The sequence below is a fragment of the Ambystoma mexicanum genome, chromosome 2q, assembly GCF_040938575.1.
Source record: "Ambystoma mexicanum isolate Mex_15411 chromosome 2q, UKY_AmexF1_1, whole genome shotgun sequence".
Classification (NCBI taxonomy): Eukaryota; Metazoa; Chordata; class Amphibia; order Caudata; family Ambystomatidae; genus Ambystoma; species Ambystoma mexicanum.
The window spans coordinates 977,273,659-977,300,944 of record NC_090924.1 but is presented as its reverse complement, the minus strand read 5'-3'; the positions used below and the strand labels follow the sequence as shown (position 1 = coordinate 977,300,944).

At 45.6% G+C, this 27,286-nt stretch overlaps 1 protein-coding gene across 2 annotated transcripts in view; it reads left to right on the top strand.

Moving 5' to 3' along the window:
* The window catches only part of ULK4 (unc-51 like kinase 4), a 2,742,936-nt gene that overhangs the window by 999,026 nt on the left and 1,716,624 nt on the right, over positions 1-27,286 (top strand). For both annotated transcript variants that reach the window (XM_069648276.1, XM_069648275.1), the window contains exon 20: positions 18,762-18,923. In XM_069648276.1, the coding sequence (XP_069504377.1) occupies positions 18,762-18,923 (162 nt within the window). The remainder of the gene's footprint in view (positions 1-18,761; positions 18,924-27,286) is intronic.

Sequence of the window (27,286 nt, the reverse complement as noted above, 5' to 3'; positions counted from 1 at the left end):
CCGTGCTCAACAACGACAGTCGACACAGAACTCGTGAAAAAATATAGGGTGGCGAGAGTTGGCCTGCCGCTTTTGACGTCCCACCCGAAGCCGGAGGGGTTAGTGGTGCAGGCCGCAACTGTCACATCCAGGCTCTCAACGACAAACCTTCCACTCGACAGGGAGTCGAAGGAGGTTGATGCCTTGGCAAAGAAGGTCTTCGCCTCGGGGAGTATGGCTCTTAAGGCAGCAAATGCATTGTGTGCTTTCTCCAAGTTCTCTCACATCCTCTGGAGTACTATTTTGGAGGCATATGACCACCTCCTGGAAGGGGCAGTCAAAGCTGGTTTCCTGGACGTAGAGGACAACGGAAAGGAAATGGTCTACCAAGTGCTCCAAGCAGGTTTGGACACGACTGACTGCCTGGGTCGTGCTATGGGAGCCTCCCTGGTCTTGCGCAGGTCAGCGTATTTGAGGGGCTCCGGGTTTTCCCTGAATGTCCAAGCAAAATTACTTGACATGGCCTTCGATGGGGAGCATTCTTTTGGCCCCCAAGTCCGAGTATTCCCTAGAAAAGTGTAAGGATTCTAAATTCACAGCCAAGTCATTGGGACGGGTGGTGCTGCAGCAATCCCCATGCCAAACGTACTCTTTCAGATCCAGAGGAGGTGGGGGGGGTACAGAAGGTTCTCCACCTTCCCCAGGCCATACAAGGGCAATGCAGGTTCCCACGGCCAGGCATAGGTAGGGGAGGAGCGAGGCAGTCGACAGAGGCGGAAGCACCAACTTCTATGGCACCCCAGAGGCCTCTTTGACGTCCATCAACATACTTTGCCAGTCGGAGAGAGAATCTAAAGGTTTTTGGCCAAATGGTGGGACATCCCCTGCAACGCCTGGGCCCTTGTTCTCATTGAGTGGGGCTACTGGCTCCCATTTGTGAGAAGACCCCCGGGCAGACCCCAGCCAGAGCACAAGCTTTTGGAATAACTGCAAGCCCTTCTCTTGAAGGGAGCAGTGGAGGCAGTTCCAGCCAACGGGATAGGATAAGGCTGATACTCCTGATACTTCCTGGTTCACAAGGAAGGGGGTGGCCCCTTCCCCATCCTGAACCTCAGAGATTGAACAAGTGCCTGAAGAAGGACGCATTTCCACCTGATCTGCAGGGTAGACATATCCTGGTTTTAACGGACAACACAGTGACCATGCACTACCTCAACAAGCAGGGAGGCGTGAGATCACTACCCCTGTGCAAGGACACCCTGCAGCTATGGTTTTGGTTGCTAGTGAACAACATTTCAGCAGCTCATCTGACAAGAGTGGAGAATGGGTTGGGCGACACTCTGAGCAGGCAGAGGTTGGTCTCCGGTGAGTGGGAGTTCTCCTTGGAGGTCACAACGGAGATCTTTGCCCTATGGGGCAACACGAAGTGCAAACTGTTCTGTTTGAGGGATTTTCCCTCCCGGGGGTTTTATGGATTGCTTTTCTAGTGTGGTGCATCTTTGACCTCCATTATGTGTTCCTGCGATACCTGTCATCCCTTAGGTCCTCAGGAGTGTGAAGAATCCGGAAGATCCCTCACTGAAACGGATGTACGTGGATTATTTCAAATGCGAATATTTCGAAGACGAAATTCTTGCATTCTAAATGTTTATAATCGAAATAATCACCCCACTACAAAATGGGCTTTCAATGCCCGCTTCCGCCACCCCTCTACCTACCTATTGGCGGCACACCTCGCTGTATGCCGCTGAGTCTCTGCAGCACCAGTTCCCTTAACTTCCGTGGATGGGAAACGCCGCTGCAGGGTCCTTTTCTTTCTTTCCCATTGCCCCCAGATCCTTTTTGTTTTGGATGCCTGGAACAACTATGACACCCCCGATTCCCTTGTTCACTATAATGAAACCGAATGGTTGAAATGTTCGGCATTTTAGGCTGTATGTAATTTCTACCATTCGTTTTTTATTTACAATATTTCGGGTCACTACCCACTGAAACCCTACCTAAAGTCTCCTCCCAGGTGGCCAGGGGAAGGCAGACACTTCTTGATCCTAACCCTGGGGGTGGTGTACTGCAGGAGGATCACCTGGGAGGAGACAGAACCTAGGGTGGTGAGGCGATTCTGTGGCATGAGACACAGTATTTTTCCTAAAGAGGTAATGGCTTATTGTCATTTTAATGTGCATAACTGTCATGTAAGATCTCAAGTTGTGGACCCTAATGTTGTAAGATCTGAGCAAACTTTACCGAAAGAAAGATCTTTTTTGGTACCTCAAAGTAAATACCTTCCTCAAACCCAAGTAAACCCACAATATAAAGGAATGCAGAAATGTCTTCAATAAATTAGCTTCCTCTGTAAAGGCTAATCTCCATAGCCCCTCTCTTAATAACTTTAAGGGAATTAAACCTACCCTTAAAAGTAATTCAGATATTCTAAAACCTAATTTTGTTAAGAGAAACTACAAGTCCCAGAATCCTAGAGGGACTGAGACGGAGAAGCGGTATGAGGAGGCATGCAGTTGTTAAAGTCAGGCAATTAAGCCTAGTAGCCATTGCAGTAGTCAGGCAATTGAGGCTAATGGCCCACACCTGAAAATGATCAGTGAACCTGGGTGGCAATAAAGGCCCCCTCAGGGAGGGAGTGAAGGAAGGAGTAGAAGGAGGTGGAACGTTGGCTGATGTGTAGGCTGTGGCATTGGAAGCAGAAGGAAGAAATGACGCTGGCAAACCAAGCAGAAGTGGGAGAACAAAAGGGACGCTGGAATGAGGAGACAGCAGATTTCACTTGCATGTTCTGAGAGAGTCCTGTCCTCCCAAATTCTAAAGTACAGAGATTGTGCAGTGGAAGACATGCTGGAGAAACAGATTTCCCAATGTGAGCCTGATTGTTGTGGTTGCCGAGCTGCTGGCAAGAAGCAATTGCCAAGATGAAGGTCTCAGGAGTAGAGGAAAGTCCTAAGACTTGTGGCCGGACCAGAGACCAGTGTTCAAGAGAAGAGTTTGGGTCTGCAGCGAGTCAGAAGCAGTAGAAGTTGTAGTAGAAGTCGGGAAAGCAGTCTTACCACAGAGAAAACGCTTCAGAAGCCAGTGAGAGAAGCACAGCTTTCTAAAGCATTGTGCAAGCCTTGCTGGTAACAATACCCAGCTCCTTTGCCACCCGCATAAGATTTCCAGCAAGTAGAAGTGGACTGCTGTATTAAAAGATTCTTTAAACAATGGAAATGTAACACATGCGTATTGAGGAAAAGGCTTCTTGCTCACGTAGGAAGTTAACGCATGTACAGCCCACTGTCCCACTAATTAAAGACTATCACACTCACATGCTCTAAGCCAAACATATTGAGTCCTCTCCGGCAAACACGCCTGCTAATAATTCATCACACCTTACAGTGCTCACATATAGTCAGCCTCTCTCTCTGCAGAGAAGCTGATCTGGCTCCTCCCATCAGCTGCTTATTGACACAGCACACATTAACCTATGAGCACACAGCTGACAACAGCACTCGACCCTGTCCAATCAGAACCTCCGATATATACGGAGACATCATAGCTACACAGGATCGCTATACAGACGATCGCCCTGAGCCCAGCAGACCACCATTCACCGCCCCGCCAGGCACAGGTAAGTTATTAACCATCTGCTGTCGAACTGTTGCACCCCCCGTTAATCCCCCTCACACTGACCCAGGCACGCCACCTAGGCTCCCACCACACCCGACCCAGTGCGCTCCTGAACGCACTGCCTAACGGACCCGAACGGAAGCCCACTATTATGACGCCCCCATTCACAATGGTGTCCTTCCATCCCCTCCTCCCCACTCAAACACGCGTGGACAATTTCCCATTACCACCATAGCCCAAACAGACGTACACCATAACGCACTTTCTCACCACTCTAATCACGCCACACCTCATAGAACGCTACCCCCTTCCCACACTACATGGACCATGCCCGCGGTGCCCATCTCAACCCTGCATACATCTCAACTGAGATTTAGCATGGGAACGGCTGCCTGTGATTACACGCTTATATCTATCAGCCTCAGGCAACCATGGGCCCACAAGTGCACGCACACCGCGAGACCCCTTGCTCCTACACTGCTCTTGGACACACGATCACCATTCTTAGCAGCAATCACAGTCTCAAAAAGCAATCACCCTGGCTTAACCAAACGCATGACCTCCCATGGTCGCTACCCCCATGGCACGCCGGCAGCCCACACATACGGTTCACAATACCCAGCCTGCCCGTTGCGCTGCCACCTTATTACAGGACATACAGCTCCTGCTACTGAATTGCCGTACCCATAACATTCTCCCCACATTATGGACAACACATGACCGGTTTACTTGCACGCCCACATAATTATCATTAACCTCTCCAAAGGCACCACACACATCTGTGATCCACACCCTCGCACAGGGTCTCCCCACTCTGGATTCCTCACTCGTTACTCGCTACCACTCGCACAGGACACTATTAGGATGCAACCAACCTTTTTTTAATTCACTCAACCATCCTAGGCTAACCGCCCCTTTCTCACACCTTTTTACTTATCCTCACAGAAGCTAAACAGCTACCAGCTTATGCAAACTAATTGTTAAGACCTACATAGGACAGGACGCGTCCCAGTTCAAGGTAAGCACCCTGCCATACTACTACAACTAGCAACTCTCCATACCTGTCCTGTGACTGATGCTCCATCTCTCTTTTATCCCCTACTTGTGTCCAATGTTATGACTTTAATGTTCACCCATAATTAACTCAATACTATTGTCTTGACTGATTGCTCCTCTTATAACATGTCACTCACATGAATCACCACACACGCTCTACTCACGGCTCACCACTATTGCAGTGGCATACCACGAACTACGATTGCGAATATGTGTATTATACACAATGTACGTAAACATGTACCCCATTGTACCCAAATTAATTAGGTAAATTGTATAAAAACCAACATGTATGAAACCCACCATGTAATACTGCGCCATCATGGTACCATGTCACGATTATTGCACAATTCTGTCACCATCACATAACTGCACAGCCTTGAGAAAGACCTATGGTTGAAACACGTGTCGGCACTCTAGCAAAAGCAAATAGCTTATGGCAATGTGTAACTGAACCTATGGAATAATAAATCCAACCAATCTCAAAGCACACAACTGTGTCACTTATTTGAGATTCAACATCGAGTACTATACAACAACTGGTAATTACCTGATCCAGCGCCACTGTAAAACTGGGTTCCAACCCCAAACTCGTACAAACTTAAACCCTGGGACTGCAGGAGCTCTGTCCAACTGGAACCCCATTCACAGGCAGCAGGAAATACAGGAAATATAACCGCATGCAGAGTTTTAAAAAAGATTTTTCAGCACAGAGGTCCACAGTTCTTCTAAGCTCCCACCCCTGAGCTTAACTTGTGTCTGAGTTTCATTCCTGACATCTCACAACACCCAACCTCTTCTCCAATACCAAATCTCCCTTCCCCTTCTCTATATAGAACCAATATGTTATGTTGCCAAGTCAGTCAACCTAATCTACTTGACAAGGCTAGAATACTAAATAATACCAAGTATGTTGCATCTGGTTTGAAAATGAGTACTGTGAAGAAGATGATGACTAAGAGTTGAGGATCACTATGGTAAATCAGAGTGAACGATCTAGCTTCTCACGGGAGCTGGTTGGCCTGAGCGAATGCAAAAATCCAGTGCGAGAGTTCAAAAGGAACTCACCTGGGATGCTAAAAAAAACTGTCTGAGGAGGAAATACGGGAGCTGTGCACCTGGCGAGCTGAAAGGGAAACCACAAATGGAGGAGGAGGAGGACCCAAATGTGGTCCAGGGTGGAAGAACTACTCGAACTGCTAACGAGACGAACCTATGGGTCCCTCCCGGCCCCGGCAAAGCGTCCGAGCAATTGGACGCGCACCGGGCACAGTCTGACGCCTGCAGAGCTGCTGAAGACCCCCCTGATAACCCAAACACTACCGGAGCCTCGAAGCAACACAGATTCACAGGAAATGCTGTTACCTGCAAGAAAGAAACAGACAAGTATGCGGATTACCTGAGAGGCGTTAGAAGTCCGGGAAACAAAGGGGTGAAAGTAGACGCTGGTACAAGAGGGTCTGGAACCCTGAGATGAGATTGCGAGTCTGGGACACACACCCATATGATAGACTGAGCATAAAGGATCTGGGACCCCGAGAACAGCCAAGATAGAGGAAGAGGGATAATTTGTTTGACAGGAGAGTGAAACAAATAGATATGATAACTGATTGCGAGTCTGGGACCTGCACCATATGTGAAGAAGAGAATAATTAGATTTTGAAAGAAGTAAACAAGGAAGAGTTGTATACTTGGCAGGGGAGTAAACCAAGCAGATTCAACGTTGCATTGTGAGTCTGGGGCACACACCCATGTTAAAGGCAAGCGCCTAAAATGACAAGGAATAAGATGATCTGGGACCCTGTGAGAGAAAGAGAGTCCATGAGACGACAATTGCTTGGTAGGAGTGTGAACCAAGCTGTTCAGAGTATTACAAATCAGGGACCCACACCCACATGAGAGGTTAAGAATAAAATCGTCAAGAACTCAAACTAAAAAGGGCTCAAAAGAATCCTACACTTGGTCGGGAAATGTGCCAAGTTGGTAGGATAAAGAACTGTGAATACAAGAGGTATTTCCTTGAGAATTGCCCAATGACATTTATCCTAAAGGATACGGGACAGAGGAGCCCAAACCGGAAGGAAAGTAAAACAAGAAGTCGTCTAAGGGAAAGGAGCACAACCCTTGCCCTGGAGTGCCATATTTGTGAACATTGTTTATTTTCATCACTTTTGATTGCCCAAGAGACTGAGGACTTTTCTGTTGGTTGAAACCACCACAAACACTTTACTTTGGAAAGAGATCATCCTTGCAGAGTTGATTTAAGCTAGTAGTGTTAGGGACAGAGGCCTTTGATACACAACAGTGACAGACCTTTTGGTTTTGGACATACGGTAGTTTCACTAGTTTTTTTGAGGCAGGGAAACCACTCTTAGTGTTAGGGATAGAGAGGCATTTTTCCAACCCTTTCTTGATTAATAAAACTCTGTACCCAAAAATAGGCCACTGTTGTGTCCGATCCTTACTTCTGCACCCTTACTCTTCCCTCCTCCGCCTTTTGTGGTCCCGGTGTGGCAATTCTTCAGATGGCTTCACTTTTACCCTTTCCATGAAGCTAGGGGGGTGCAGCCACTAACCAATAGTCCCCATTGGGGTGGTAATATGCGGGAGGACCTCCCCTCCTGGGGACAAGGATACATATCAGGGACACAGTCCCTTAACTCCAGACCCCATAAGGTAGTGACATTGCCCAAACCTCTTTTTCCAAGACTTATATCGGGAAATGTGTTATTGTACTGGTTCAGACAATCTTAATGTGACAAGTATAGGGACGAGGACAAACTTGAGAATGCTGCAGTCAATCAGGAATAATGTACCAGCTGTTGTCAGTGGAACTGACATTACGCCAGGGCAGACCCTACTATATCAGGATGCCAGAAACAAATGACTGCAGAAGAGAGATGGAGACAGAGAGAGAGGCGGAGAGGAAGATAGAATTGGAATTCGAGGCGGAGGTAGAAGCCCAAGGAAGACTCGACATGCTCAATGGAGAGGCGTGCAGGGTGTGGTTCAAGAGAGTGCACAAGAATGTCTCGCAGGTGTTGGCAGTAGTCGATCAGAAGCAGAAAGTGGAGAAGGCGTCCCGCGCTGAGGCAGAACGCCAAATGTTATATAAGTTAAACCTGGTGGCCTGTGGCCGAGAGTAATGCAGAGAAAGAGGAGAATCGGCATAATGCACCAGCAAAACAAACGTATGTTATTTGTGGGATGCTTGGAAAGCTTCGTACCAGTTGGCCGGGAACCGGATCAATGGAAGGACGGAGATTGGGTTGTGGTTGCGTGACCTGTAGTGGGTGGACTGTGCGGTCTGACAACTGTGCCGAGACCACGAACAACCCAGCCTTTTGCAAAGTCGCATAGGCCGGCTTGAGAAGCATACAGAGTGGTGGCGGCTAAACGATTCATACTGAAGGGATGGTCAAGTCCATTACCGACAGAAGAACAGCCAACAGTACAGGGCCCAGGAAACAAGCGCCCTCCGAGAGAAAATATATTGATGGGCACACGATCCCTAGCAGAACCGGTGAAGCATTCCGACTCTAAGAACAGGTAACGGGAGTTGTTTCAAGTCTGGCAGCGAACAGAGGGAAAGCTAAGAGAGCTTTGGAAAATAGGCAACAACAAGCTAGTATGAACGACTGTTAACTAAGCAGACAAGTAGAAAGAATGGTTAACTAACAGAGAAGTAACACTCACCTCAGCAGTTGTGCATTGAGTCTGTCTTTAACAGTCCAACCCCAACTCCCTGAAAAGTTATTCGAGGGTTTATCTTCTCGAACTCTGCCGAAGGAACCGAAATGCGCCCAGGAGAATCATTGGCGAGAAAAGAGTTCTTAAGGGGGCTTTCGAGGACAATCGTTGACAAACATGTAACATCCCAAAGCACATGGGAAATAGATGCCCCCCTGCGCACACCCCAGAATCATATAGCTCTGGTCTTCCAAGTAAAAACCCATCACCCTCTATCAAAAGGCTGTTCCAAACCTATGAGTGGTCGATACCAAACCCTGTCAAGAGTCCATTCCTTTCAATCCACAGAGTCAGCACTCCCTTTTGAAATAAGACAATCATTGTCATGGTCTTCTCTGTTATAAAAAGCTGAGAATCTAACCCCTCCTTTTTAGAAAGGAAGCTGGTAACATCTGGTGAACTGAGAACACCAGAGGTTGTGAATGTGAAGAAATCAAGAATACAATAAATAGCTTTGAACCACAATTCCCCGGCCAGCTCCTCAAAGGTGTGGCGGTGGAACTCAGGGTTCATCTTCGTCCTCCCAGTGGGGTCAGGATAAAGAATATGAATAAAGCCGAATCTGTGAAAACCTCTATAAAGGAATTGCAAATTTTGCTCAGAACGATGAGAGACATTGGGGAACCAGCTAGGTGAAGGGAGTCATTCTCCTAGCCCCACAAGCATCCTGTAGAGCTGTTGTGTCTCTTTTTTCTGATTACAAAAAGCTCAGAACTTTATGGAACTATTATTTTGAGAAAAGCTTGGCGTCTTTGGGACCCTTTACATACAGAAGAAGGGAGTAATTCTCCTGAGCCATGTACAGAACCAGAACCTAACTATTCTTTATTGTAGAGACTGGGATAGCGTAGGAGCTTTTTTGACTGGGACAGTGCCTTTTGATTTGGACTTACACAGACTTCCTGATGAACACCCAAGTTTCTTTAGTTTTGCTTGGGAACTCCCATTAAAGTTAAGGACAGATAGATTTATTTTTATGTTGAATAAAAGTATATACTAACCATCACGGCACTGGTCAGTGTCTTAATTCCTTGTCGCCACATCTGATTGGGATCTGAACCTAGTCCTGACTTTTCTGATTGCGGCATTCAGCTCCCATCAGACACATTGAAAACAGTATTTTGATGTGGCAATCACATCCACTAGAATAGTTGGGGAATTGCATGCACTTTTTAGTAAAACCACCTACCTGAAGTTTTTTTTAAGGAGAATGCCTCCGTGAAGGTGCGTCCCAAGTTTTTGTCAAAGGTGGTGCCTGAATTCCATTTGGGACGGGCAGTGCAGGAGAGAGCAGTGCAAGAGGAGACGTTGCCAGCCACACGCAAGCTCCTTACTGTGAGGCATTCCAATGTACCGGGAGAAGCAGAGAAGGCAGCTGGAACTGGAGAAAAGATGCTGCGAGCAGGAGCGGCTGTGGAGACGCCGGAGCCGCGTAGGAGCTCCTGGAGGTGGACCCGCTCAACGAGACTGCATTTTACACATCGGGCCAAGAGGGAAAGCTGGCTTGTGACTGCAGAGCTGTGCAGGGCATTGGAGGAATGACCGCTCACCCCAAACTGGAAGGCGGATGAAGAAGACCCAGTACCACTGGGAAAAGCCGGTTAGTCTGCCCAAAGCAGCTGGGGACCCCAGGGTGTTCCGACAAGCACGCCAACAAGTGATTGAATGGTACAAGAGTTCTAATGCAGAAAATGCACAAAGTTGGTTTAAATGTAGTCAGGGCAAAGTACAAATTCAACATCCAATAAGTAGACTGTTTAAATGCAGTCAAGACAAAGGCAAAGTTTGTTTGAATACAGTCAAGGCAAAGTACAAAGACAAACCCCAATCAAGTTCAGATGCATGAGATGCCAATTTAGGGGAGAGGTGTGAGTACATTTGTTTGAGCAAATTTTACCACAGATAGATATACCAAGCACCTTATGCTATGTGCTATTGTGGTGTATCAAGGAATTGTGTATCGCATAAGAAGTCCTGGCAGGCGAATACACCAGGCAGTTGAAGTTATATCAGTGCACTGTGCAAAACATTTTAAATTGTGCAAAGATCCCTGGCAGGGGAGTATACCAGGTGGTCTGAAAACCCTAAAGAGAAGTCCTGGCAGGCCAAGTACACCAGGTAGCTGAAATTGTATAAAGATTCCTTGCAGGGGAGTATGCCAGGTAATCTACAAAGTTACAAGAACTGCTACAGAAAGACTGTTACAGACCTTTTTGCTTGAACCAAAACTTTGCGAGTCCTTTGAAGACACCAAGGAACTGTTAGCTAAAGAGACATTTAAGAATCCATGAGAAGAGGACCACCTTCTGGATACAATGGTCTTTACCTTGGAGAACATTTTTCTTTGACGTCATTCTTACACTTTTGCGTTTGAACACTTTTTCTAACATCAAGTTAAAGACATTTCCTTTTGTTGTTTGTTTAGAAGTGTGAGGATCATGATAGGATATTTTGGACACAAGGACGGCTTTGCAGTTACTGGCATCCTGACTCAGACAGATCCTTAGTTTTAGTTTCTCGGTAGTGACGTTTCTCTTTAGAATAGGGCTAGCAAGGCATTGTTTCCAACCCATTTGTATTTAATAAAAATATCTTTATTTAAGAATACAACAACCTTGTGTCCATATCTCATTTCTGACCCATCACAGGCCCTACAAAAGGCGTAATAAAAAATTCACAAGACTCCGCTCTCCCTCTGCCTTACAAACCATTGCTATGGGAGCTTATCTAAAATGAGTAATCTGTGTGAGGACACAATCCATTAGAAGAAATAATTACTAACCCTTGTTATGTTCTTTCTGATTGATGTTCCTCCCACGGATTCCTCATCGCTCTCCCATTCTACTGTTAGGGAGAATTCTCTGGTTAGGCTGAATTTCCCTACCTAGTGAGTCCCCCAGCAGCTTTGCTGGATTTCTGGGGTTTAATTTTTTTCTCCTGCCAAGAGTGAGACTCTTTTACCCTCACTCTTGGACATGTTGAAGTGTGTTTTCTTGGTTAAACCTTGTGTTGAATGGGCTATGGGGTCTTTTACTCCATAGGGCCTCATGTATTTTTGTGATGTGGGTCACACAGCACCCTCTGTGCCGTGACCCAGGGGTGTCCTAGGGACTCCCCAACATAGACTCCATACCCTGGGACTGACTACTGTCTCCCAGGGCATGTAAAGTCACCAAAGACTTTGCTAGTCTTGAATCCTGAACAGAACCAGTACAAACCATCATATTGTGGACGTACTGGCTGGGGCAATTCGATTGCCCCAGGGTCTGTTAGTCGAGGGGGCACGTCTCCGTCCCCCCTGATCGAGTTTTGGCTGGTGGCAGTGGAAACTACTTTTTATATTCGACCGCGAATATTTCCCTATGGGATTTCCCATTGTTTTAGGCTAACACATTTAATTATTTATTTACGGTAGCCTTAAACATACCGCCGGTTTATATATTTATTTTTATAACTCCGGTTGGGACTTTTTGCCAAAACTTGATTCTAAAATGGCGTTGGTGTTCGCCTCTGTAACTCTGACCCAAAGTGGAGCCCTTTGTTCCACTTTTGGCGGGCTTCTCCACAGAAGCCCTCCAAAGTGGTGCCACTCTGTCTGGGGTACTTAGGAGGGGTGGAGGGGGATTTAGGCACCCTGGACTGAGTTACCTTGGTAACTCAAGTCGCACTCCGTCCTGATTGGCCCAAGTGGTGAGCCGCCCGGCTCACCACTTAGCATGTTTGAGTGACAGCTAGGCTGGGTGAATGGGGGTTTGCTGCATAAAAGCAGGGCTTTGGGGACTGGGACTTCAGAAGTCGCCACAGGACCAAGAATCCGACGAGGGAAGAGCTGAGCCGACCTGCTTCGACGACACCACCCGGTGGAGCCCTGCTGAACCGTCTCACCACTTTTTCCCGACGACCGAGGAGAACTCTTAACGGAGTGGCTCCTTCCCTTGACTGGTGGGGACAACCAGTTTTCGCCTTCTTTCCGTCCTTTTGAGGTATCTCGTGGCCGCCTTGCCTGTGCCAAGCACCCCGGCATCCGGAATACCACACTTTACCCCCATACCGCGAAAGTCGGTACCAACCCTTTAACCGGAGGACTCCGCGGCTGGTTTCTTCCCGGGCAGTGCTACGACCTTTCTCTTCTGCTCTTCAGCGAGATATTCTTCTCCCCTGACCGACGTCGAGCCTTGCTGTCGCTGCCTGGAACAACTGCCCCCGCTGGAGGATCCTTTCCGCTTAAGGTACTGTGTTCCGCCTGGCTTCCCTTGCTACCGACTGTACGGGGTAGATTTAGTCCCCGGCTTTCGAACCTGGGAGTGCCTGGGACACTTTGGCTAAACTTTCTGAGCCACTCTAAACTCTTTTTGACTCTTTGCAAGACTTTGAATCTCTAACTAACAGTGTGATCTTGGGCACATTTTCGCTCCGGCTACTCTAAGAGTGGGCCCTGCCTAGTGACTTTTGCTCACCTGTGACTTTATTCTTCTTTAAGCCTATTGCAAGTGTTCTGGACCTTAGAGTGGTGTGTCTAACCTATTTCTGCTTTTTCTCTCCCTTTCTTGGAAACTACTAGAGTGTCATCTAACGTTAAGCACTCACCTCTGTTTTAATTAAGTGGTGTTAACCTAGAGTTGTCTAGATAGGAGAAAGGATTGAATTTACTTTCAGTATAACTGTGTTGAAGTGCTTTTACTATATTTTTGCTAGAGTGTTTTTAACTTATGTGTATTTTAAATAAATAACTATATACTTTTGAAACCAAGCTCTGGTCAGTGTTTGCTTGTGCTATTGTGTTTTGGTACATATTGTGTATACTTTACATACTGCCTAACTCTTCTTGAGAGAAGTCTGACTGCTCAGCCACAGCTACCAGGTAAATCTGGGTGGTACAGACTGCTACCAAAGGGGTTTACTGCTCTACCTGTAGTCTTAAATCTTTTGCAGTGTTCCCCAAGGGAACTGCACAGGTTTCTGCCTAACACTGGTGTACAGCGGTGGGATTTGTATTGAGTATACATTTTATTGTGCTTTAGATACCTTAGTGCAACTAACCACAAAGCTTAGCACTGAAAAAGTAAAACCTCTAACATGTCAGTTATAGAAAGCTATAGTCAAGAGTCCCTTGCAGCCAAAACTGCTGATTGTTTAAGAGTGCTCTGTAAACATAAGGATCTCCTGACTAAGGGCAAGAAAATGGAGCTGATTGAAAGATTGTTAGCTAACCAAAGTCTGGGTGATGGTTCAGAGGAGCCTACCACTCCAGCAACTGTAGATGACAGTATTGAAGTTAACATGGAGCAAAATGTTGATGTTTCTGAGGAAGAGTCAGAAGAGGAGGGTGAGGCTGTTGTAACTGTCCCCCCTAGGCCTCTGCCTGCTCTACCTGCTGTGCCTACTGGACCTTTACCAGGTCCCACATTTAGTCCTCAGTACTTTGAACTGGAGAAAATGAAGCTAGAATTGGAGTATAAGAAACTTAATGCTCAAACTGACAAAGAACTAAGGCTAAGGGAAATGGAGCTCAAGTATGACTTAGAAATGAAGAAATTATCTGTTGAGAATGTTTCTCTCTCTGGCTCCTCTAGAAGTTCCAGTCCTAAAAGACCCCGGATGCCTAAAGAATTGGTTGGTATGTATGAGCCTAAGTTGGATGTGTTGGATTGGTTGTCTCTGTTTGAATATAATCATGGGCTCCAGAACATCACAGGAAATGACTTACTCACCTGGTTGTTCTCTAGGCTTCCCCCTGTTGCAACTGATGTGGTAATGGAGATGGGGGAGGAGGATAGGAAGGACTATGAATGTGTGAAACTAGCTTTGATAGCTAGGTTTGGGAAGACCCCTTCCCAGTATCTTAAGAGGTTTAGGAGCCTCAAAAAGCATGATGGTACCCCTTGGGCTACCTGGGTGAGTGAATGTTTGAAAAACTTAGAGGGATGGATTAAGGGTTACAAGGTGAACACTTATGAAGGTATGAAGAATTTGTTTATGTTGGAGACTATTTATGATGCCTGCTCTCCTGAGCTCAGACAACACTTGGCTGATTCCAAGGAATTAGATTCCCGGAAACTAGCTAAGGCTGCTGACTTGTGGGTTGCCAACAGGGCCACTCACAAGGATTCTGGGGTAACTCAGAAGAAGGATGGGGAGAAACAGCCTAAAAAAGACTCCAAAGAGAATTCTAATAATTCCTATCCCAAAGAGGGCCCCAAACCACAAAATAACCAGGGTAAGCCACATGGGAAACCTAGTCAGGCTACTGTACCTTCTGGCCACAAGCCAGAAGGAGGTCAGAACAAGCCACCCTTCCAGAGAGCATTTGGACAATGCTATGTCTGTCAGGGTACTGACCATATCAAAGGAGATCCCAAGTGCAAGGGTAAACCTGCAGGGATCAGCACAGTCTCCTTAGCCTTCACTCCTGAGGATGAAGTACAGATGGCTAGTGCCCACTTTGAACTCTTTGCTGAAGAACCCTTGGGTCTTCAAGCAACTGTAAACTTAGAGCCTATGGGTCTGGTTAGTCCCCAGAATAGGGTTGTGTATAACTCCCTACCTGTTAACTCTAAGGTGTATTATGTGGACAGTGTTCTTGTCAATGGCCAGGATACTCCTGCCAGGAGAGACACTGGGGCCAGCAGAACAGTAGTGGATGAAAGCTTCTTTCAACCTGAGGATGTGGCCAAAGCACCCAAAGGTCCCACTAAGATGTCTGGAGGCCCTGTCCAAATGGTTCCTATTCTACCAGCCCTCATTCAATGTAACAACATGACAGTAAGGATCCCTGTCAGTGTTCAGGCTGAGGTACCTGGGAAGGTCCTGTTGGGGAATGACCTAAGAACTCTAGGAGTAGTGTCACATACCCCCAGGCCTCCCAGTATGGAGAAGCAGAACTTAACCAAATTGGCTAGAAAGGCTACCTTGAAGGACCCTTCTAAGCCTGTGGGACCCTCTACTGAGAACCCCACTACAAGCCCTGGGTTTAGTAAGTTGACCTCTGACCCAGGCACCTTTCAGGATAGTATGCTAGGAACATGGGAGCCCCAACCAAGCTCCATCATTGTTCCCCTAGTCTCAGAGTCTCTGACTCCCCCTGCTTCTGAGGAAGAGGTGGATAGACCAACTAGGCCCCTATCTGGACCCGAGAGAACTGGTAATTCTCAGTGCTGGTGGAAAACCAGAAAAGAAAAGTCTAAGGCCAAAAACCTTCAGACTGTTGGACCTTCTACTGAAGACCCCAACTCAAATCCTAATATTAGGGGGGGAACTCCTAAAATAGGTAAGGGTAGATCTAAGAGGAAGGGGAAGCAGGTACATTGCCTAACCCCAACCCCTCCAACCAAGAGGCCTAAGACCCAACCTGCTCCCACAAGAGAGGTGGTGAGGAACCTTGGAGGCCCCTCTAGATCTAAGGGAATCCTTTATAAGGACCCCTTCAAAAAGCCTAACATAGGTTCAGAAGTTGTACCAACTTCTGAGGGACTGGTCAACCAGATCCCCTATAACAAAAAGACTGATGTTCCTCAAAGGGTCTGTAGGTCCGTTAGCTTGCAAAAGAAAACCTTTGAGTTCACCATTGAGCACAGGTCAGGGTGTCACCATCAAAATGCTGATGGACTCTCTAGGATGTATATCATCGACTAGAGGTATGAGGTTCATCCAGGAGTGGATTAAATCCTCCTGTCCCTTAGTCTGGGGGGGGCGAGTGTTAGGGAGAATTCTCTGGTTAGGCTGAATTTCCCTACCTAGTGAGTCCCCCAGCAGCTTTGCTGGATTTCTGGGGTTTAATTTTTTTCTCCTGCCAAGAGTGAGACTCTTTTACCCTCACTCTTGGACATGTTGAAGTGTGTTTTCTTGGTTAAACCTTGTGTTGAATGGGCTATGGGGTCTTTTACTCCATAGGGCCTCATGTATTTTTGTGATGTGGGTCACACAGCACCCTCTGTGCCGTGACCCAGGGGTGTCCTAGGGACTCCCCAACATAGACTCCATACCCTGGGACTGACTACTGTCTCCCAGGGCATGTAAAGTCACCAAAGACTTTGCTAGTCTTGAATCCTGAACAGAACCAGTACAAACCATCATATTGTGGACGTACTGGCTGGGGCAATTCGATTGCCCCAGGGTCTGTTAGTCGAGGGGGCACGTCTCCGTCCCCCCTGATCGAGTTTTGGCTGGTGGCAGTGGAAACTACTTTTTATATTCGACCGCGAATATTTCCCTATGGGATTTCCCATTGTTTTAGGCTAACACATTTAATTATTTATTTACGGTAGCCTTAAACATACCGCCGGTTTATATATTTATTTTTATAACTCCGGTTGGGACTTTTTGCCAAAACTTGATTCTAAAATGGCGTTGGTGTTCGCCTCTGTAACTCTGACCCAAAGTGGAGCCCTTTGTTCCACTTTTGGCGGGCTTCTCCACAGAAGCCCTCCAAAGTGGTGCCACTCTGTCTGGGGTACTTAGGAGGGGTGGAGGGGGATTTAGGCACCCTGGACTGAGTTACCTTGGTAACTCAAGTCGCACTCCGTCCTGATTGGCCCAAGTGGTGAGCCGCCCGGCTCACCACTTAGCATGTTTGAGTGACAGCTAGGCTGGGTGAATGGGGGTTTGCTGCATAAAAGCAGGGCTTTGGGGACTGGGACTTCAGAAGTCGCCACAGGACCAAGAATCCGACGAGGGAAGAGCTGAGCCGACCTGCTTCGACGACACCACCCGGTGGAGCCCTGCTGAACCGTCTCACCACTTTTTCCCGACGACCGAGGAGAACTCTTAACGGAGTGGCTCCTTCCCTTGACTGGTGGGGACAACCAGTTTTCGCCTTCTTTCCGTCCTTTTGAGGTATCTCGTGGCCGCCTTGCCTGTGCCAAGCACCCCGGCATCCGGAATACCACACTTTACCCCCATACCGCGAAAGTCGGTACCAACCCTTTAACCGGAGGACTCCGCGGCTGGTTTCTTCCCGGGCAGTGCTACGACCTTTCTCTTCTGCTCTTCAGCGAGATATTCTTCTCCCCTGACCGACGTCGAGCCTTGCTGTCGCTGCCTGGAACAACTGCCCCCGCTGGAGGATCCTTTCCGCTTAAGGTACTGTGTTCCGCCTGGCTTCCCTTGCTACCGACTGTACGGGGTAGATTTAGTCCCCGGCTTTCGAACCTGGGAGTGCCTGGGACACTTTGGCTAAACTTTCTGAGCCACTCTAAACTCTTTTTGACTCTTTGCAAGACTTTGAATCTCTAACTAACAGTGTGATCTTGGGCACATTTTCGCTCCGGCTACTCTAAGAGTGGGCCCTGCCTAGTGACTTTTGCTCACCTGTGACTTTATTCTTCTTTAAGCCTATTGCAAGTGTTCTGGACCTTAGAGTGGTGTGTCTAACCTATTTCTGCTTTTTCTCTCCCTTTCTTGGAAACTACTAGAGTGTCATCTAACGTTAAGCACTCACCTCTGTTTTAATTAAGTGGTGTTAACCTAGAGTTGTCTAGATAGGAGAAAGGATTGAATTTACTTTCAGTATAACTGTGTTGAAGTGCTTTTACTATATTTTTGCTAGAGTGTTTTTAACTTATGTGTATTTTAAATAAATAACTATATACTTTTGAAACCAAGCTCTGGTCAGTGTTTGCTTGTGCTATTGTGTTTTGGTACATATTGTGTATACTTTACATACTGCCTAACTCTTCTTGAGAGAAGTCTGACTGCTCAGCCACAGCTACCAGGTAAATCTGGGTGGTACAGACTGCTACCAAAGGGGTTTACTGCTCTACCTGTAGTCTTAAATCTTTTGCAGTGTTCCCCAAGGGAACTGCACAGGTTTCTGCCTAACATCTACCCCTCTATTAAAGAGCGCTCTCTTGTTCCTTCACTCTTTCAATGTCTTTTAAGATTCCCCAACTCAGTTGAGCATGGGCAAAAAACGTGGAACTGAGACGACAACTAGGCGAGGTGCAAGCTATTTACGTCGATATTGCATCCAGGCGCAGATGTAAAGAGCGTCGATGTACTTTGACGCCAAACCCGAATAGCGCCCGCTGCTGTCCATTTCTTTTCCGAGATCTGATAAAGCAGGAAGATGATATCTAAGATAAGGTATCTGTGGGAGGAACATCAATCAAAAAGAACATTACCAGGGGTAAGCAGTTTGTTATTCCCGAATACTATTTTATAAGTATGCTTTCGGTGACCGTTAATCTTAACAGATGGGTATTGGGTAATAGGATGGTAAACAACATTTCCAGACAGCAACAAAATATCACCATGAATATTAGTTACCCTTTTTTCTGTCCATTTTCAAGTGTAAATATGCAATTTGATTTGTAGTTTTCTGACAATTTCTCTAAATGTAAACCATCTGTGTTTTCATTTAGGAAGAACCAATTGTCCATCATATGACAGCCAAAATTGTTGAAAATGTTTGCACAACGATTTCTTTTCAAGCACAAGGCTTCATTAAAGGAGAAATTGGGCCTTCGCTCTGGTACCTTTTCACACATTCTACAGTGGACGCTCTCAGAATAACTGCTATATCGGTAAGTGAAATTCTACTGTATTTTCTTTGGTATTGTAATCTATTTATAGACACAATACGGTAGTAGCCGTTGAGAAAATCAGAAACAGCATGCAGTTCTGGGCAAGATTGCCCTTAGCGATGATGGGGCGGGGGGCTATGCTCAAGATGGTAGTTCTGCCCAGACTATTGCATTACTTTAGCAATATCCCACACATAATACCCAAGAAGTTTTTTAGTAAATTGAACAGCATGTGTAGGGACTTCTTGTGGCACGGTACCCGAAATAGGGTGGCGTTCTGGAAACTTCAGAACTTTTACGAAAAAGGAGGTATCAGACTGCCCCATTTTGAGGTTTATTATTTGGCGGGACAGTTGCAATATGTGGCTAAGTGGCTCTCCGATGAAGTGACCCCTGAGCACAGGGTGCTTGGGCAGGACTGTGCCCCGTTTTATTTGAAAGAAATGATCTGGCTGTCCGAAACTGACATGAGGGGGCGCCCTGCGATGTTGAAGCTGGGGCGGAAAATTTGGCGAAGGGCTTGACGCCTAATGGAGGTCCCATACCCGTGCCTCCTGCAGGTACTGTTGGTTGCTTTAACAGGAGAGGATGATCAGCTAAGGGCGATTGTTAGAAACTACTGGGAATCGGTGGGGCTGGCAACGCTAGGCGATGTTTGGCAGGAGGGATCCATTAAGGAGTATATAGAACTCAACGAAGAGGCGGGGCTACACACGGGGCAATATGTCACATACATTAGATTGGTGCAAATGATTAAGAGCACGTGGCCAGAAACAGTTCTGATAGAAGAACCAGATGCAGTCTTGGAAGCAATGTATGATATGTCTGAAGGGGGTCATGAGATCTCGAGACTGTACGAGATGGTGATGGCTAAGGTGGGTAGAGATTTGACGCATCTGAGACTGGACTGGGAGATGGAAGTGGGGGCCCCGATGGAGGACGGGATGTGGGAGCGTGCCCTGGGCTACCACAAAAAAGTATCTAGAAATGCCAGATTAAAACAAATTCAGCTGTATGTAACGCATAGGGCCTATATGACCCCCTCGAGGATATCTAAGTTCCAAAACGCTGGCATACAAGTGTGTCCTAAATGTAACCTAGAAAACGCTGACATGACACATATGTTTTGGTTGTGCCCGATTATTAGATGCTTCTGGAGTGATGTGGCGCAGAAAATAGCTGATAAAGGGGTTACTCTGGTTATAGACACGGCTTGGGCCTGCTTACTGGGTGGGTTCCCTAGGCCGCGGAAACTCAAACATATTGAAAAACTAAGAAATTTGGCGTATGTGCTGGCGAAACGTAGGATCGCCATGGGGTGGAAGAAATGCCACAAACCCAAGGTGGATGTATGGTGGAAGGATCTACAGAAATGGGCTGAGGCTGAAACGGTGGCATGGCAAGAGGCGAGCAGCCGGGCTGATGGGGGGGGTGGGCACCCTATTGGCCTGGAAGGCGCTAATAACAGAATTGTTTGAAGTAACATCAAACCCAAATGACTCCAGAGAAGACGAAACTCAGCTGCATGTGCCAAACACTGTAAGAGACGGACAAATAGGCTCACGGGGGGAGGGTGGGATAATGGGTGCAATTGAACCATTATGATCATGCTGCTTGTTTGGTTTTCGTTGTTTTTGTTTGTATAAAATCAATAAAAGAAATTTAAAAAACAAAAAATATATATTGTAATCTATTTATTGGCATATCATAAAGGTAACGCAATACACAGCAACCCAGTGCTAGAATCATAGCTTAAAGGATCCTCCCACTTCGAGAGTGCGAGTTAACAAGATTAAAACATTAGCAATAAGACGTAACAAAAGCAAGGAAGCATGATACAGCTCTTCAGACTCAAGGTTTTATAGTGCCTGCCTTGTTCGCCCAGGAGATCACACGTCAAGTCTGTACACGTTCGAATAGACCCATAACTCTGTCTGCAGGGGCACATAAAGTCCTTATTTTTATTTTTTATTTTATTATATATGGTTTAACCTTTACAAAAAAAAAGATTTTAAGAAGTAAAAAGACATTCATTACATTTAAATTTCAATTATACTAACAAACATTAAAACATAGATCCAATTTCCAGTTAAAATTTCCAGAGAATAAGGGACAGATTTAAATTTAGATTTGAAAGGTTCAGTGCAAAGTGCATTAAAGAATATACCGACATTAAACATTTTTTAAAATTTTTCAAAGTTCTAAAAAGATTTCATCAAGACTGACATAATCATAACAGGCATAATCATAACAACGGGGCATATAAATCTAAAGCTTTGATAAAACCAGCCACAGCAAGTCCATCCTTAATATTTGAGATAGAGAGACACTGTGACCAGGTCAGATTGTCCGCCTCCATTTGCCCCATTGCATTAAAACGACCTAAATATTTGTCCCTTAAAGATGTCAAAGCAGTACAGTCTGAAAAGAGATGCCGGGCAGTTTCAATCACCCCCAGAGTTTTACAAAAACGACAGATAGGATCTACATCAGAAAACTCCTTCCTTTTATGTAGAACTTCTCGAGTCGGAAGGAGATTCCATCTGAGTTTAATGAGAAGGGAGCGATAATATCTGTTGGGAAATTGATTCAGAATAAAAGACAGCAGGCCTCTTTTCTTATGGTCAAATTGTAAATCTCTCAGAGAGGAATACGAATGTAATTTATCAATAGTGTTACTCCAGTCATGACTGAAAAGACACTCCTTGACCTTGTTGGGATTCGTTAGTAGGGTGTCCCTGTCAGACGAAATATCCAACAAGGTCTTGTCACAGAGATCACTAAAAACGTTAAGATATAGATTCTGGACTAAAGGTCCCTGAGAAAAGTGAAAGAACCCTCCAGAGAATCCTGGCTCGGAATGAGACTAACCCTAGTTCATACCTAATAGCCGCTGTTGGAATGGAATTTGGCAGTTTTAGTATTTTCCTCCAATAGATACCCTCAAGAGAGTCCCAGAAAATCAAAAGTGCCGAGTAGTGGAGTTCCATTCCATACAGAAGCTTTGGAGTAACCTTACCCTTAAAGAAATCTACTACAGGCTTAAGGGAGAACTTGCCATATTTATTGTCTAGTCTAAGGGATTGGGAGATGAGTGGGAGCAGTTTGTGTCTAAGAAATCGCCTAAGTTCGATCGCCGAGGGTTGGGCCAGAATCAAATAACCAAGATAGACGATTTTATTTGCTCTAATTATATTTTCACCACCCATTTTCCATACTTTGTTATTCCCCATTCTCCCCTTTGAGAAGACCATAGTACAGGTTTTGCTCGGGTTAATCTTAAGCCCATTAAGAGTGGCGTATTCTTCAAATTTGCAGATGAGCCTCTGCAGGCCCACTTTAGTTTGATCGAAAAGAAGAAAATCATCGGCATAAGCCAGCCATGAGAGCCTCAAATCCCCTAGTTTAGCACTCACCATGCCTACATTTCTCAGAAAGTCATCAGCATCAGCCATATAGAGGATAAAGAGACAGGGAGCTAACGCGCAACCCTGTCTCACCCCAATACGTGTCCTTATCCTTCTGGAGAGGGTTCCTGCCAAGTCAAGCCTGATATGGACCCCAGAGTTTTCATACATAGCCATGATAAGAGTTAAAAGCCCGGCCGGAATGCCCCATTTGGTTAATTTTTCCCATAGTCTTGACCTGATAACCAGGTCAAATGCATTTGACAGGTCGATAGATGCAACGTAAAGAGAACCATCATATATACCCCAAGTAGAAGTCTGCAGGGTGCTGAGAATAAGACCATTGAGATTAGTTGAGTGGCCTGTCCTAAAGCCCGTTTGTTGTTTGTGGAGAATATGATTTTTCCTGATCCAAACGTTAAGATGGGAGAGCAACAAAGAGGCAAAAAGCTTACAATCCGCATCAATAAGCGAAATCGGCCTATCATTTTTTACCTCACTACGCAAGCCTCTTTTAAAGATTGGAACAATATGAGCAGTTTGACAACTAATGGGCACCTTCCCAGACTTAACATCTTGAAAGAGCAAAGAAGAAGGTTGGCCCAGAGATCTTGCTCAGCTTTAAATGTATTGCTAGTGAGGCCATTAGGCCCCGGAGCCCTAGATTTCTTGGCTTTGGAGATGAGTCCTAGTACTGTCTCGGAATCAGTACGAGGCTTTCATGAGTCCTTAGAGGGGTTGTTCCCCAGAAGACAGGAAACTAATCCTTCACCCCCAATATCAAAGAGTTTAGTATAATGCTCAACCCATTGAACCTCAGGGATGGCATTCAGCTGGTCGGCCACCGCCGCATTGTCTAAGCTAGATACCGTAACCCAAAATGCCCTCAGATCTCGTTTTATGACCACTGCAAGCATATGCTCCGCATCATTTTGTAGCATAGTAGCTTTTCTAGACTTACAATAATTTTTATATTTTTGGCGGATAGTTTTAATTTTTGTTTTTTTGTCGGCCCATTCAATATCTAGGGCTTGTACATCTCTAATGAGTTTCCTAGTGAGACTCTTTACATTGGCCAAGTCTTGGTCAAATCTATGAGGGTGAGATATTTTAGAAACACCTTTCCTAAGCTGGCCATGAATGCTACACTGGAGAGCATTGAGAAAGCTATCAAAATGAACTGTATTGAAAACTGCTAGTTTCCAACAGAAAGAAGTATGATTAAAAGAAAGAATCAGTTTACGATTAAGTACACTGATATTAAGAGGAGTCCAACATACCCCTGTCCCTTGTCCCACAGTTTGGAGATGGGTAGGACCCCCCACGGGCAAAAACTTAGTAGGAAAGGGACAGAGAAATGAGACACGGAGGATACCATGATCACTCCATGAATTGAAAGAAACCTCGACATTAGACGAGAAAGGAATAAGAGAGTGATCTACAAACACGTAGTCTAAGGTAGATATTGATGAGGATCTACGCCATGTGGGACGAGGTAAATTAATAGCGTCAAAAAAACCATTGAGACAAGTTAGACCCACTGAATCCAAGGCGAAATTCCAACGACGACCCCGTGCGAATTTCAGGCCAAGGCGAGAATCATCCTCCATAGCCAATCCCAAGTCGTCATATTTAGATTCGGAAGAGATAGAACAATCCGAATTAAGATCTCCTGCCAGGATCAATTTACCCCTAGGGTACAAAGATCTCCAAGAAAGAAGCATATCCGTTAACTTTTGCAAAAACGGCTCAAGAGGAGAAATTCCCTTGTGCCAGTATACATTAACCAAAAGTAGAATAACCGTAAGATCAAGAGAGAACACCTCAAGGGCCAGGATACCAAAAGGCGTGTCCAAAAGCACCTTAGTCCTAAAACCTAAAGAAGTTCTTAATCCTATAAGAAGACCACCCGACTGCCTCCCTCCCAAGCTGGGTTTGGCATATTGAGAAAAGGTATCAAACCCATCTAAAACGGGGGTTGAGAGCATCCAGGTTTCTTGGAGAAAGAAACAGTGTGATGCCCTAATCAAAGTGACAGTGTCTAAATTCGTAAAGAGGTGAGCATTACCTCTAGAATTCCAGGAGAGAAAACCAAAGCTATTCACGGGAAGAACATCTGGCGAGAGTTCTGAATTAATCAGAGGGTACTCATTTCCACAGACCTGCGGTAACCTGTGCCCAATTGCGAAAGTTTCCATTTGATTTGAGCATAAATTGCCTGCGTTGGGGCTGTGGGGTTCTTTCCGGATGATATACCATAGTGAGATTACCCCTATATTCTGCACCCCCTCCATTATTACTGGAGACCTCAGTGGGTTCCAGTAAATTTGCTTCAAAGCCAAGTTGCTTTAACCCCTCCCTATGCCCCATGGTCAAGTCCAGAACCACTCTTGATGTAAGAATATTACTTACATCTACCCGATCTTGAATGGGGAAAAAAATGCTATCCATATCATAGCTAGAGATGAGCGAGAGCGAGGGAAGTTGATGAAAGATCTTTAAAATATTACCACGATTTAAAAAGATTGGAAATCTTGGCCCCAAAGGCTGGTAAGCTGTATAATGTCACAAGGAACTTTCGATTCTGATAAGTCAGGTAGAGAATCAGAGATCTTTTTAGTAAACTGAGTTAAAGAATCGACCGCCAAGTCGGGGCCCCTAGCACCTTTTAGTATAGTCCTATTTTGAATAACATTTGGACCCACAGGAAATCTTTCACATAATTTGAAAGAGGTATTGTAATGAACCGAGTCGGGCCCAGAGGGGACAACTTCACGGCCTATAGTCGGGCCAGCAATAGGCAAACTTGAAAAGGATGGGTTAAAAGAGAGCGGGGCAGACGAATCCCTCTCTAATCGAGCTCCCGTATCACCGTCCCTCGTTATAAGCTCAATATTAGCAAGAAGACCCTCAGTAACAGAAATGAGCGATTGCTCCAAAGGTAGGGGCGGGATAGAAGAAGCCCCATCCTGGGACAGGCATATATTAGACTTAGACACTGCCCCACATACAGTTTTAGGAACTAGTATATCCCGGAATAAGTGTTTGACCATATCAATGTTAACCAAGTTTGCTGTAATCGTTGGCAGAGTAATTTCTGAATGGCTCTGATCTATCCCTGATGTGCAGTTAGATGGAATAATAGGGAGTACTGCAGCAGAAGAGGAATCCTTTGCTTTGACAATGATATTGGTAGTTAGCACCGTAGAGGCATTGATGGAGGTCGGCTCTAGTGGAGTTGGAGCTGTTATCAAGTTACTAGAAGCGACAGAGTCCACTGTCCCCTCAATATTAGGTCCCACTACTAAAGAAGGAATGTTGTTAGACGAGGGACCATCAACCAAACCAACCGGTACGGGAGATAGAGCTACTGTAGTGGGAAGTAAGTCAGCTGTGGCCGCAGTAGCCACCGTAGTAGGAATAGGGCTCAGGGAAACCACTGGTTCAACAAAATTCCCCGTCCCCTTCGGAACGGGAGTAGTAGATGAGGAAGCTAAAGTATTTGCCAGGAAGAGATTTTAGAAAAATTGGTTCGTATATGAATTTAGATTTTTCACGTTCTTCTGATTTTTAGTTTTCTTCATTTGCTGAGTAATTTTCCTTTTCCTTCCTATACAGGGCAAAACTTTTTGATGTAAAATTTCTTTGATGGGTTCAATGGAGACAGATGGATTCTCTAAAGTCGGAATAGATATGCAGTCCAATGAAGAGGCGATAAGGGCACCCTTGGAAGTATCTACCGGTTCTGAAGACCTTCCCACAAGGGGAAGACCTTGAACAATAGGATTAGGAAGCGGACCAACCGATTCCTCTTGGACCTTTTCCTCCATTAGTACCATAGTAAGTTTGGTGTGAGGGGTATGATGTACTGCCTTCGATCCAGTGACCTCTCGCAGACCCTCTGGAATAGTTGTCGAAATCATAGAAGGATGGCTACAAAAATCCAAAGCCGAGCCTTGAAAGACCGTAGGAGCCTGGCCCTTAACTAAAACTACCTCTTGTATACTTGGCGTGGTCGCGGTGAGCCCTTTATGTACGATATGGGCTTCAGACGATAGTTGATTAGGAGGGATTGGGTCAAGACCGTGTGTGGACAAAAGTGGATGTTCTTCCTTAATAATTTTAATGAACTCTTCAAATCTGTCAAGGCCCTCTAACCTAGAATAGATTTCCGATAGGAGGAGAGAGTGAGATCTGAACTCAGACCATATATTATCATACAAACTCACAAAGGAACTCAGAACCATATTCAGAGCCGAGATAGTAGGTTGAGAAAGTTTAATTCTTTCATCTGCCTCTTTAAGAGTATGATGTAAGATAGATTCGCTGCCCTGATCCTTTTTTGAGTCTGGGAGTAGACCCCTTTCTTTCAACCAATTTTGTTTCTCTGTGTATTCATCAATAAAATTGATGAGATCAGAAGGAGAGCCTGTAAAGGAATCATCACAGATTTGCTGGGTGACATTGTTTATATTATTACCATTGGGGCCCAGGTGACTATCAGCAATTGCCTTGTCTGCACATTCTATAATGCTGATGTCGTCAATATCCTGAGCTAAAGGGTCTTCAATCTCCAATTTCTTGACTAGATTAGTATGATCTAATGAAGACACTGTTGGAAGTGAGTGTAGAGATTTAACAAGGGTACTAGATGTAGTCCTCTTTCCAAAGAAGTGTGAAATATTTTTCTCTTGAATTGGTTTCCCTTGGGTACCCAGATTGGATTTTGTTTTAAGGGCGGGGTTATGGGTTTTGTTAAATGGAGTTTTGAACAAAATAGGTATATACTTCCCTGTAGGAGTGTATGGAGTTCCAGCCACATTAGTAGACAGATTAACATGAATAGTTGAAGTATGATTAATGCCCCTAGCTGCGGAATTAACCTCTGGCGAAGGTTCAGTGGGAAGAGAAACAATGTTCCCATTGACCGTCACCATTGGTAATGCAGAGGCATTA